General features: G+C 33.4%; 1 protein-coding gene across 1 annotated transcript in view; it reads left to right on the forward strand.

Annotated features, from left to right (window-relative positions):
* Positions 1-12043: 12043 nt before the first annotated feature.
* The window catches only part of LOTGIDRAFT_170847 (hypothetical protein), a gene marked incomplete at both ends in the record, with an annotated part of 10753 nt that continues 8516 nt past the window's right edge, over positions 12044-14280 (forward strand). The window contains one exon of the mRNA XM_009046702.1: positions 12044-12178. Within this exon, the coding sequence (XP_009044950.1) occupies positions 12044-12178 (135 nt within the window). The remainder of the gene's footprint in view (positions 12179-14280) is intronic.

The raw sequence follows: 14280 nt of genomic DNA on the forward strand, positions 1-14280 counted from the left end.
GTACAAAATATGTAAAAAAAAATAATTTATCTTGTCGTTTTATTTTTACAGGTTTACCACCAATGTCCGACGGTCAGCATTACAATTCTATTCACCAATATGATAACCAAGGATCTCTATATAACGGCCAATCTATTCACGATTCCATGTATCCGGATACTCCTATGGATGAAAGTGACTCCTTAGATCATATGTTAATGGCGGACTCTGTGAACCATAATACTCTCACCTCTAATTTAATTAATCCTATAGACAAGCTATATTCCATGCATAATTCTTATTTTGAATAAATTGTTGTGACAACTATTTATTATTTATTTATGGAGTGATAATGTCTCAAGAACAATAAACAATTTTATAATGGAAATCCAGAAGTGAAAGTTTTTAATCAAATGCTTGCGATCGCGGAGTGAAGTCGATGAAATGTAAAACATTATAAAAAAAGAAGACAGGACCGAAATTCAAGTGTGTGTGAAATTCATAGAATCAAGTCAGTTTCTGAGAAAAAACTTCGTGAACATTTGTAGGAAATTCCAAATAATACAGCATTAAAACAAGTATGGCTTGGCAACTTCTGGACAAAGAGTCTCAGTGAACGACATTCCGTCTTGCAAATCATGTGTGTGAAGATTAAAACCTGCATACGTGAACAATAAACACTTTGTATGCCAGAAATTATCCTACAATATTGCGCTGGAGTTACAGGAGAGGTTCGTCCAAAGTTATTGTGAGGAACACAGTTGAAATGGTGGTGTACAGTAGTTGAAAGACGTTCATATTTGCTACAACACTGATTCTTATGTATACATTCCGATAACAGTTCGCAGATTTTTTTAGTTTTTTTCTTTGAACACTGTTAGTTATATTTATATTTACATTCTAATATATCTATTTTACTGACTTTGGTTACTTTTTAGTGGCATATAAAAAAATCAGTCGCTCATGTGGTCAAGTTTTTATAAGGCAAAATATTCAACTCACCATGGTTTGTGTTGCCGAAAAAACTTGCCGAAAAAACAAATAAAAGGCAACATTATTGAACAGTCCGATACCGTTATAAGGAAGCATCAAATATCAGATCCATGATATTATGTGATGACTAGCTGCCGAGGACACATGACTATATAAGGAGGTTCAGGTCGACATATGATTCACAATATCTCTTGGATGCCGTCTCACTTTGATGCATTAGAGATATGGACAAATAAACGGTTTGCCAACAGATTCCGATAGCTTGGGGCGGCCAAAAGTAGATCACGAGCTCTTGTTGACAAAATCAAGCATTTGTCCTCTAAGGTGGCTAGGTCCTTTTAGGTGGCAGCATGGCAATGTTCAAAATAATGTAAATAATATGTGTAAATGAACTCTATGCTCTCAATTTCTAAATTATGTTAAAATAATATCGTAAATATTTATGTCTCTGTTTGTAAAATGTCTCAAATCTTTTTGCATATTAAATTGGTGCAATATTGAATTGAATTGCTCTTTTTAATTCGAAAACATCATCCAGAGTTTTCACTCCAAATTCACTCTTTGATTGCGTGGCATCTGGTCTTATACATTCTTACATGTATAGCTACGTGTATCCCAACAAAAATGCTTAAAGATCAATATAATGAATGGAATCTGACTATGAAAATATTAGGATGAATTTATATGAAATGATGCCATGCGATAACAAATACGTATTTAAAAATCCATACACGTAAACAAAAAGCTAACAAGGTGGATCTAAATCTTTTCAAAACTCGCAATGCTCAGGGATTGCAGGAAATGCACTATTTGAAGGATGGTCAAAGGAAGGTAATTAACTTTAATAAATAATCAGACTACAACAATATCTTTACTGTAAAAAAAAAAAAAAAAAAAATCTTCCGTTGCGGATCAAAAGGCGTCTTGCCCATTCGTCGTTTTCGACACGAGCAAGCGTGCTTACGGAAGTCACTGATCACTATTCAGATTATGCCTGAAACGTTTCCAGATTCTTTTAAACAGAAGTGTGAGTTAATACAAATAACAGAGAAGTATCTTGTTGTCTAACGTTGTGAAACATTTTTCTTCCGTGAAGAATTCCTGAGCTTTTCATGTGCGTAAAAGAGCATTTATCAAAGCAAGCCCGTGACACAGGGGGCAACCAACCAATTCCTCTACTGCAACTAAACAACATAAATCATTGCCTCTCTGGATATATTACTTGTCTGAATTGAAGCACTGCAACGTTTATAGTAACTTTCGCGAAAAGTGTCCAACTACATACAAATCCTATCGAATCTCTTCAAACAAAAATTCAACTGAATAAAAGCAAACTGAGTTTAATGATGCCACTTTATATAATCAGAACTTCACAGCTTTTACCGTAAAAACCACCTTTACATTTACAGTGATAATCACCATCAACAACTCGACATATACCTTTATGTAAACATGGTTTATATTCAGAACAGATATGTTCTGACTTGGCTGAAAAGACAAAAAATATTTAAAGGAATAGGCTACCATGTCTTAGAATGAACATAAAATTTACAAATTTTAAACTTGGCCAATAAGAGCATATATTCATCAGTAGATATACCTGGTGTCATAAATAACATAACAGGATCCTTGTATAATCCGATAAATCCAAAAAACTTGCAATGCAATTAACTATTGAAAAACGCTTAATATTAATGATTAAGCGTTTTTCAATAATTACTCAGTATTATGAATTTTCCAATTTTCTAGATTTTACAGGGATTCTGTTGTAACTTTATGACACCAGGTATATCTACTGATCATATACCCATATTCACCATTCTTGAGAATTAAATGTTATGTTTTAAGACGTAGCATCACTTTAATTTTGTAAATAAAATATCTATACATGTACTTTTAGCTCAACGACCAACTTTAGGTGTTCATCACCTGACATGTTTCAACCTGAATGGCGCTAATCAATTGGCACATTTTGGTGTCACAGTTTTTCGGAATTATTCGTATCTATCGCAATAAAGATCACTGATTTTGTATATGAAAATTATTGATTTTAAAAACCAAATATTTTTTTAAAGAATTCCATGCTCCCTTTTTCAAAATCGAACAAAGACTTAATTCCAAGTTCTTTTTTTAAATTTTATTTTAGGAGATAAAGCTGAAAATTAAATAGTTATTGTGTGGGTCATCAAATCTCCCAAAGTTATACTACCTCTTCGTTTTTGTTCATCAGTGGACTTAACTGATACCATAACTATATGACAGAATCTCTCTATAATCCAATCAATTTATAAAACTAAGTAATAATTTATTAAACTAAGGCATTTTGAAACATGCTTAGAAGCATTTTTCAATAATTACTTAGTTTAATGGATATATTGTGTTATAATATATACACTTATGATTAGCAAGTTTGAGAATTTTATGTCAATAGTAATCCTTTATTCAAGCCTTAAGGTTTTTAAAAGGTCACTTTTTAAAGGAAATAACTTAATAAGGTAATAATGAAAATTTTGGAATTGTGAATTATCCAGAGAAATATCGAGTTCTTCGTCCTCAACAAATTCGGCAAAAATGTAACTCGCCCCTTTGGTAGTGAATGAAATAAGGTGGAGGTAATTTATGAACTTACGAACACATCTATATTCCACATGGCATATTAAGCTGGAGCATCCATTTACATCTATACCAACCTTAGTTTGACCATCTGGACAAGGTGATATCTAAACAGACAATAAAATATCAATATAAAGGTCTGATTTTGAAAGAAATGATTGAAACTGAAGATGTACCTTTGTACTATATACCTGTACCTGTGTTTTTGGGGATTTTGTTTTTTCTAGGCTTAATGGGCATTGCAGGAAATGAGAAATAAACTTAACTTACGTTCACAGTAACACTCTCTATACAAATGGTTAACCCAAGAATCAAGACCGCCACACCTAAAATAAGACAACACACATACAAATGTAAGGGACACTCACACCATAGCCATCACTAGTTGGCCATGGTGAGTTGTGAGTTGCGTTTGGTACGTATGGCCATTTACCTCGTTCGCAACCGTTCGCAACTGGTAATCGCTATGGTGTGAGTGCAACTTTAGCATCTCAAATGTTTTATATTGTGACTTTTTTGAAAGCCGCAAGAAAAAATGAACATGTCGAAAATGTCATGTTAGGAAAGCTAGCAAGACAGTGTTAGTGGCTGATCATTAGAAATCTAGTCATCAGAAATGCTCTGACCTGTTTTGTATACTTCGATACCTTCCATCCATCATGATCTATTTCTAATTTTCCTAATCAAAAGTTTTTCATAGAAATATTGTGGCGTTAAAATGTTCTGTATCATATCAAATTTGACTCTGTCAAAGAGTTGAAGAGTGATAGACATTGGCTCAGATACCATACGGACTGGCTGAACCAAGTCCGCGAGCCCTCCCCTAGAAATATCATCAACTACAGACTGAGAATATTTGAATCTTCCGTTAACAGGCACTAAAATGACTTACAGAAGCGTCTAAAAATGCCTTAGAGCATATGTTAAAGAAAAGTTTCCCAGGAGAAGGGTCCCAACCAACTCAAGTCCACGGGCCCCCAATCATCTAGTTGACTACTGGTGATGGATGACTATAAATTGATCCAATATAATATCAACACGGGAATATATATTTAAATAATTACATAATCATATAAAACAATGTCTTACCAATAGACTTCATGTTGAAATTTTCGGCTTATCTTCTTGTCCTTGGGTCTTATCTCTAGCTGGTAAAATGTTCTTATCTTAATTTGATGCCAGATTTATGACTAAAAATATACAGAACAGACCAACTTGGTGAAGCATATTCAAAAAACCCACCTCAAGTTTACGAGCACACAATGACTTCCAATGACTTGATTTTACAAAATGATATAAAATAGGGTTCTACATCATCCCAGATGAAGGATTGTCAACCTGGGGAAATTGTAGAAAAAAAATGGAGAAAAGTAAAGACAAGGCACGTAGAGACATCAAGAAATGGGGAAAGATGAGAAGATGAAAGGGGATAACCGACGAGATAAGCACATAGAGACCAATAAATATGACGGAATGTAGGATCGACTTACGACAAAGTACTGCACAGATGATGAAGGTAGTGTTTTAACGAGAAAGTTATAGGGTCAATAGGGAGCAATCTGAAATTGAGTGGTACTCATTGTACTTTCGTGCTACGCATCGAATTACAGTAGGCTACTCCGAAGTCTTGTTATGGCTCACAGTGTACCATTCTATTATCTAGATTGATGCAAACTCAACATCAGGGCGAAATTGGAATTAAGGAATTTTTATAAGTAGCCTCACTGGTCAAATAAAAATCGCTAAAAATTACTTCCTTTGGAGTAAACGTATATAAAAAGTTACTATTACGTTTAAAATATGATTCACATTTCATAAAAATTCGGTAGCAATTCAAAACAATCTGGTCAACTGGCTACTCTTAGCATTTTAGCCGATCTATCGCGCATGATGCAAGATGAGAATCACAATCTTTTATATCATTTGACCGGATTCGCAAGACATATTCACTGATCAGACGCTAGTTGATTAAAGGGAGCTTACTGGGATTACCATTCTAGACTACAATGGACCAATTATTTCTCTTCAAGAAAAAAAACATTAGTTTTAAAAAGTTAAAGCTTTTATCAAATATGACTGTACAATATAGACTTTGTCAAGAGATCATCCTAACTTATTGTATGTGTAAAAAGACAATTATGTCTTCTAATTAGAAACTATTGCAAATTTAATAGCATTTCCGCGAAGTGTGCAGTTCGTGCTAGATAGAGAATTGAACATGTTCTGCAACCACAAAATACCCTTTTTAAAAAAAAAAAACAGATAACAGTACAGTAAGATATAAGATAAAATGGTGGCACTATATACAATCAAACACTTTCTACTGATAGCCAGCTGCAAATCTACATTGGTAATTACCATTTCAGGGATGGGATGAGCTGGTTAGCCGCCATCTTGAAAACTATTCTGGTGCAAAAAAATAGGATGTAAAACTCCATTTCAGTTGAAAAATATTCAGTTAATCTGCAGACATTATAATATCAATTTGATAATTGTCTCCGATAGTTTTATCGTCTGCAAGATAGACGGTCATCATCCAATCAGATTCATTTTCCCTTCATTTACAGACCATTCTTTCACTATGTAAAATGATAAAAAATTTGAAAAGGGAGACCAAAGCTAGGATCTTGTCTCCGTAGAAACTTCACTGAAAGAGAAATACAAAAATAAATGAAAGAACGGAAGAGAAATTGGCAGAGGGAAAGGAGAAGCAAAGAAGAAGGGCATGGAGATACAGTTACTATAGATACTGGAGTAAAGAGACAGAGTGAACAGAAAGTTGGTTGAGTAACAGGAGAGAATGGTGCAGACGAGAGATGAAGATGTAGAATAAACGAATACAGAAGACTAGCGAAGAAGAGTTAGTAGGAGGACATGTATGGCAGTAGATTGAATGGATGGAGATGAGGCATCAGAGACGGACGTGATTCTATTCTAAGGCTCTATGGAGTATACCCTTACGTTTTGAGGTACTCATTGTACCCCCGTGCAGGCTTCGGATTACAGTACTTCGAAGTCAAATTTCAGAAAGGTTTTATCCGTCTCACTCCAACATATTTAAATCTTGGGCTAAAATTGGTTTATAAAAGATTTTTATAAATAAATTCAGTGGTCACACAAAACAATTGCAGATCATTCCTTTCCTTGAAGTAAAACGTATAGTTTCTATTTAATTTTCTTAAAAAGGTTCTTTTGCGAGACTGCTTTAATTTAATTCCTCTGTTGTAATGGTTAAAGGCATCATCTAAAAATAATACTAAACGTAGAAGGACTCACTCCACTAATTCATTTGCCATCTCTTCCCATGTTAAAACACGAAATTCAACCTTCTATAACTTTTTCCAGAAATCTCGTTGAAAGCTTTCCAATATGTCGAATGAAAGCCTGACCAATTCTCAATGTCTCCTAAAAAATTCATTATATGATGACCATGAAAATTTTGAGCTACTAAAATTGAAAGTAGACTACTACCGGTTATACTCATCCGCTAGAGTTTGGCACTTCACAAAACGACTATTTTTAGAATTAGCCTTCCGCCTTTAAGTCTCTCATCATCTCACCAAATCTGAAAGATAATGCAATTTCAGACATCAAATTCCAAATCTAGACCAAATTTTACCCAAAAATAGGCAGGCAAAAACCCCAAAAGGGAGAGAGAAAGAAGATTTCTAAAAATAGCCTGGACTACATTCCTATACAATCATTTGCATAAAATGTTTTAGTGGAGTGAGTCCAGAAATGTCGTTAAAATAGTTCTGAAATTTATGGTAGGAATGATCTGAAATGTAGAGTTACTTCCCTTCAATTAACCACAATTTCTATTAGAAGGGCATAAGATGTTAGAAACAAATTCTTCGGTTTCGTTAAAGCTTCTTATATGAATCACAGAAACTTTTTTTAAAAAGTATTTTAAAATACCTTTCAAGAATACATTTTTTAAAGTAACGTTAGTTTCATTTTACGAATCATCTCTCACAGTAGATCACAATTGTTTGTTACGGCATGTTTACGTATAGTGGAATATTTTGTTGAAGATTTAGTAACGACATTTAGCTCACTAAATACAATATTTACTACTCATACCACGTAAGGAGTCAAAATAAAAGTATCTTAAGGAGGTGGGATTAAGGTCGACCTTGCAACTGGCTTGGAGTAATTTGTAAAGACTACCAGTCGACTAACTGCTGGCAAGAAGGATCATCTATTAAATCGCTGAATTTATTCGACATTTGCGAACCATCAACTGAAAACACGGTGTCAACAGTTGTCGTAATTCGTTTCTTTCGGGTTATATCTGATTATGATAGTCGACCTGATCGGTCGCAATTCTCACCATCTTGATAATTACAGTAGCTAGTAGTTAGTCAAAATGAGTGCTTCGCTCATCAAATGAGATGCTTTTGAACTGAACTATACTTTAAATCCAACGATCCATTTGTATGGATACCAACTGTTCAAAACATCTAAAGTCTCTGTTGCCCACACACCAAACTCTGTGTTACCTGATGGGCGCATGACTATGGTGACATTCAACAACTCTACACGTTTAAAGAAGAAACACCGAACGACAAACAGACATTTATATCTAAATAATTATTTGTTCACAATATCTGCCCACAAATCCAATCTTACAGGTACACAGGAATTCACCATGTTCTGGTCTACATATTCCACCATATAAACACGGCTTGTACTCGGAACAAATGTGCAATGATTTAGCTGAAAATATAAACAATAACTTTAGCATTTGGGTGGCTATATTAGAGAAGAATTGCCCCTTCACATTTACAGATGAAATGAAATACGTCCTACTATTCTGCACCATGTAGACTAATGAAGACGGGCAACGCCATGCAGGGTGCAAGGAGGGAAATTTTGCCAGGACAGCGGCATTAGCCTGCTCTTTTTCGATTTCCAACTGTCGAGGGATATTTAACGTGCACAGCCTGTAGTACACGGGGCTTCGGTTTATTGTATAGTTACAGATGACACATGTCGAGTAAACCATGTTCAATCACAGCGGGGTGTATTTTACTCAAAAAATCACTGACAAAATAATTAGCTCTGAAGGCATTTACTTAAGTAGACATCGCCCTGGGTATATACAGTTAAATTCTGTCAACTGCAACTCAACAAACGTTACCATGCTTTCTTAAAGGCTTCAGAAGGATATTGGTGCTTTTCAAATATGCCAAGCGAATCAATTTTTAGTCCGTGAAATGAGATGCCGACAAAATATATATTTATAGGTTTTGTGTTAAATAACATGAAAAGCTACGTACCAACACATCTATAAATTGGGGGACATGGAGCCTTTTTACAGTAAACAGTTTCAGCTATGGTTGTTTCACCATCAGCACATTTCAATGACTGAAAAACAAACGTTTCGTGATATGATACCTTTTACGACTAAAATAAAACGCATTTATAGAACCTATTATTATGAAAATTAGTCCTAGGCTCCATGCGACAATAAAAGCGTATATTTTAAATTTTGCCCAAACAGCGTGGAAGAACATTTCATAAGTTGACAGTTCCAACTGTTACAACTGGTGTACGTAGCATCTGTACCCCTGCACCAAGTTGTAGTTATTGTTAACACTAACTTCAAGATGTCTTACTTGTCCTGTAATACTTACTTTTGACTGGAAAAAGGCTGAAAGTGAAAATGGAATATACGATTCAATGTATCAAAGAATGTTACAAAATACAAAAAATAGATCTCTTTGCTTCAGCTGACGACGAATGATTACGTCCTTGGATAGCGTCGAGGTACCTGAACTACAATCAATATAATTAAATGAGGAATAAATCTAACGTTAAAGGGACAAGAGCGCCAGTTTTTTACCAATCGTACCATAGTCTCAGAAACGAGAATTCTTTAATTCAGTAATAGTGTTCACAGCTCACCGTCGAAATTTGATCCTCCAAATCCATGTGTGTCCAGAATTATCTGCTTTTGAAAGATGAGTCGTCATATATAGAGAATACATCTGTCGATATTGGAAAAGAAATTCCTAGTTTGGGATATTTTTGAAGGAATTATGCGATATTCGTACATTTCGTGTACTTCTCCTAATAATATTTACATATATTCATATACCAAATCAACTCCCTGAATATGGCGGATCTGTCGTTTTAAAGCAATAATTGTATGTTGGTAAAATTATGTCCAAATCATGAGAATCCAATCAACGCGAAACAGACTGTTTCTACAAAAAGATACAACACATAGTAATGATTCACTTACGAATTGCTGTACAGACTGCAATCGTTACAACCACCGTGAATAAAACTGTAAAACAATACAACGACTGGATTTTAGAACATATTATTGTTAATATTTATGTGAATTTAATTAATATTTATGTGAATATAATTAATATTTATGTGAATATAATTAATATTTATGTGAATACTGCCCACGGATTAATTTCATCACAATTTAAGAATATATGTCGCTGATTTCAAATTCGTAAAGACAGATTTGAATTGATGTATAAACACCTTGAATAAATAATGTCTTACCCTTGGAGTTCATCTTGAGATAATGTCAGTCTTATCTTAGTAGTGTTGATTATCTAAGAATCACGAACGTACTATGGTTTATTTCTTCTAAAAACTAAGCCATGTTTTAAAGAAAGGTTCTGATATCGTTCCAAATGTGCTCTCCATTTTCTCAAGGCAGTAATTTGGCTGGGTGACATGCAACTTTACAGTTTTTATCAGACAAGAACAAATCTTCTTTTATTTCAAATAGTGTTAAACATTTATTTTATAACAACTTACATTTAATACTGTATTATTTTCATAACCAGTTTTAAGTTTGGCGACATGCCACTATTAACGGTACCTTGTGAAACTTAAATCAAGACTTTTTTCTATTTTCTAAATCCGAAGTGAACAGGCATCTTTAACAACAATGCCAAGCCGCGATCAAACTTATCATAAAGTAGTAAAAATATTCCCTAAAATGCGACCAGTGGCGGAGCCAGGTTTACGTCCGAGAGGGGAGGGGGGCGAAATATCTGAGGTTGCCCGAACTTCTATCCTAGTTGTGAGATTTTTGCCCGAAAAACATGCCTTCGGGGTAGGGGGGGAGGGTGGGGGGGCTCTGATCCCTCTGCCACCCCTTTGGCTCCGCCATTCTTTGTGACGTCACTTATCAAGAAAAAAAACATGCTTCTTAATACTAAACATGTTATTTTCTTCAGGCGATGATGTAATACCTCTGTGGATTTCAGTGCATCATATTAACGCTTTGGAATCAGATTGCGTCACAATTGTTCCGAAAATTCCACAATATTGTAAGAATAAAACTCCAACCAATGAATCGATTATGTCCCCCGCATATTAGCTAGGTGATTGACGTCAAACAAAAGACGAGGTATTTAATTGTAATGTATACGGTATTCAGATGAATATATTCAATTGAAGATCACATTGTTATGTTAATCATTATATTAAATAGAACATAACCTCAATTATTGTCATAATACATATTGTATATACCTATTGAGATATTTTGATGAGTTCGTTTAAAGGGTTTATTCCACTTTTATCACACAACAGTGCTGTTCCCGGGTTGATAACACCGGTTCATAAAAACGATATGAACTCGTATCACAGGTTAATAAATGTAAATTAAGCCATGTATTCAAACACCATGTAAATAGATCAGCATTCTTTGACGTTGACGACTCAGAAGAAGTTTGTTATAAGAATGAAAAGAGTAAACAAAGCAAGAGAAAGGAGCAAACAAATTTTATTCATTTGTATTTATTACTCCACAAAATAGATTAATCTGTATCGGTAAAATGAAAAAGTTTAAGTTATCTACCGACGATATCAAAGATCAAAAAATAAATAAATAAATAAAAATTGATAAACTCATTGGATCAGATCACTTAGATCAAGTGATTGTACGTTTAATATATAAGGATTAAAATAACTTTTAGTCTCGCTAACAACATTTAGTTCAAATTTACAACGTTAGACATATTATAAATACATACTAATATTTCTATTGACTGTAATAAATAATGGCTACGTCCCTTTAAATCAGGATATCGATATATAATAGTTGTTATTTCTATTGACCTATTCACATTATTGTTGTCAAACAACCGAAGATTGTGGTCGACGTCTTGGATTAAACCTTCAACATGCGATCAACTCATTAGTTAGTGCAGAGACAAAAGATCCTGAAAGTCTTCAAAGGTCTAGGAATATTCCAGGAATAATTTGATTTTCACTGACGCTTTGTTTGATAATCTTTTAAAGAACTTTTTTTTTACATTTCTGTGTGCAATAAGGTGAAATCAAATTTGTATTTACGTGAAAGAAATATTCTTCTGTGAACTACAACGTCAAAAACGGATTTGTCAATTCTTTGGGAAAAGTTTGTAAAATGAGTCTTCGAGTGTGACAGAGAGTTTGATCGATAAGAAGAGCCAAGATGAATCCAAAACAGAAGGAAGTATTACAGACTCATCGAAACTTTGTTATAAAAAATATTATATGGAATGATCAGTTAGCTGAATTATTAAAAAGTCAAGGTCTAGTTACAGATAGTATTCTTACTGATATAAACGTAAGTACAGAGTTCTGTTTTTAAAAAAATGGTATCAAATCTAACTCAACGAATAGTCACTCAGTAGTGTTTGATATTGTCCGTTTTCACTATGGGAAAGCGTTGGAAAAAATTTAAGTGTTCATTGAGACCAAATGAACATTTTGAAGGAATAATATATATAAAGTTTTTTCATTAAACAATCTTTAAAATTTGATTATGAATACAAATTTCAAGAGATAATTATACGACAGAGTATATCATAACATGTCTTAGAAACATGTTACAAAAACTTTATATGTAGAAACTGAAGAAAGGCCTTTTCATTCCTTTTATCGCCTTAAAATTTGGTCTTAAAATTGGAAATGAAATGTGTGTTTATTCAACGTAAATTTGAAACTTGACTCATTTATCAACGCAAAGTCAAAAAAGCAAATTACAATTGGTATATCGTGACGGTTAAGAATTAATTTAGAAAACATAACGCTTCCGTGGTTTATGGACATTAACCTAATTTTGTTAGATTTAGATTTAACATGAATAGATTGAACGCAGTTGTAAAGTGGTTACGAATTTTGAGACTTAATTACGGTTACAACCAATTTTCTACGAAAGTCGTTCTTACTGTGACACGTTCGAACTTCACATGTATGTTGTTTTCGGGTTAACTATTTGATGCATGCGTTTGAGCAAGATGTGTCTAAGTAAATGTCTCCATTGATGTGTATCATGTATCCCATGTACTAATGCCCCTCTGTCAATGTATCATTGTGGCCCTATACCAATTTTCCTTGATTGACCCTCTCACAACGAAACGGATCTATGTGCCACTCCAAAGTGTACACAAATTTCCTCGAACATCCGTTTGGTATCCGATTTTCCAGATATTATCTTTTACTGGGCGAAAATCTTAATACTGTAATGTATGGCTTACAATGTGTTTAACGGATTAGCTTTAAAACGTCGAGTATAGGATTAACTTAATCTCTAGTTTATATAGACTTAACAACTAAGTCAAGAATTTGAGGGTAAGGCACAGTATGATAACATCTGTATTGGCACCAATTTCAGGGACAGGTCTTTTCACATGCTATGTATGTAGGCAAGTAGTTCAGTGGTTCTGATAAGGTTACCAAACAATTTTCACAGAAATTTAATTTAGGCATCTTGAAGAGTTCAGTTAGCAAAAATCAATATTTAAGACATTTATTAAAGATATCTTGAAGATTTTGGTATAAAATAATCATAATTTCAGTATTTTATTAGAGGCATCTTGAAAAATTTAATCAGAAATATAATCAGTATTTCAGTAGTTTATTAGAGGAATCTTGAAGAGTCATTATAAGAAATAATCAGTATACCAGAAGTTTAATAGAGGCATCTTGAAAAGTATATTAAAAAAATAATCAGTATTTCAATAGGTTTTTAGAGGCATCTTGAGGAATTAAGTTAGAAATAATCAGTATACCAGAAGTTTAATAGAGGCATCTTGAAAAGTATATTAAAAAAATAATCAGTATTTCAATAGGTTTTTAGAGGCATCTTGAGGAATTAAGTTAGAAATAATCAGTATACCAGAAGTTTAATAGAGGCATCTTGAAAAGTATATTAAAAAAAATAATCAGTATTTCAATAGGTTTTTAGAGGCATCTTGAGGAATTAAGTTAGAAATAATCAGTATACCAGAAGTTTAATAGAGGCATCTTGAAAAGTATATTAAAAAAATAATCAGTATTTCAATAGGTTTTTAGAGGCATCTTGAGGAATTAAGTTAGAAATAATCAGTATACCAGAAGTTTAATAGAGGCATCTTGAAAAGTATATTAAAAAAATAATCAGTATTTCAATAGGTTTTTAGAGGCATCTTGAGGAATTAAGTTAGAAATAATCAGTATACCAGAAGTTTAATAGAGGCATCTTGAAAAGTATATTAAAAAAAATAATCAGTATTTCAATAGGTTTTTAGAGGCATCTTGAGGAATTAAGTTAGAAATAATCAGTATACCAGAAGTTTAATAGAGGCATCTTGAAAAGTATATTAAAAAAAATAATCAGTATTTCAATAGGTTTTTAGAGGCATCTTGAGGAATTAAGTTAGAAATAATCAGTATACCAGAAGTTAA

Source organism: Lottia gigantea, assembly GCF_000327385.1.
Source record: "Lottia gigantea unplaced genomic scaffold LOTGIsca_105, whole genome shotgun sequence".
In the NCBI taxonomy this organism is placed as follows: Eukaryota; Metazoa; Mollusca; class Gastropoda; family Lottiidae; genus Lottia; species Lottia gigantea.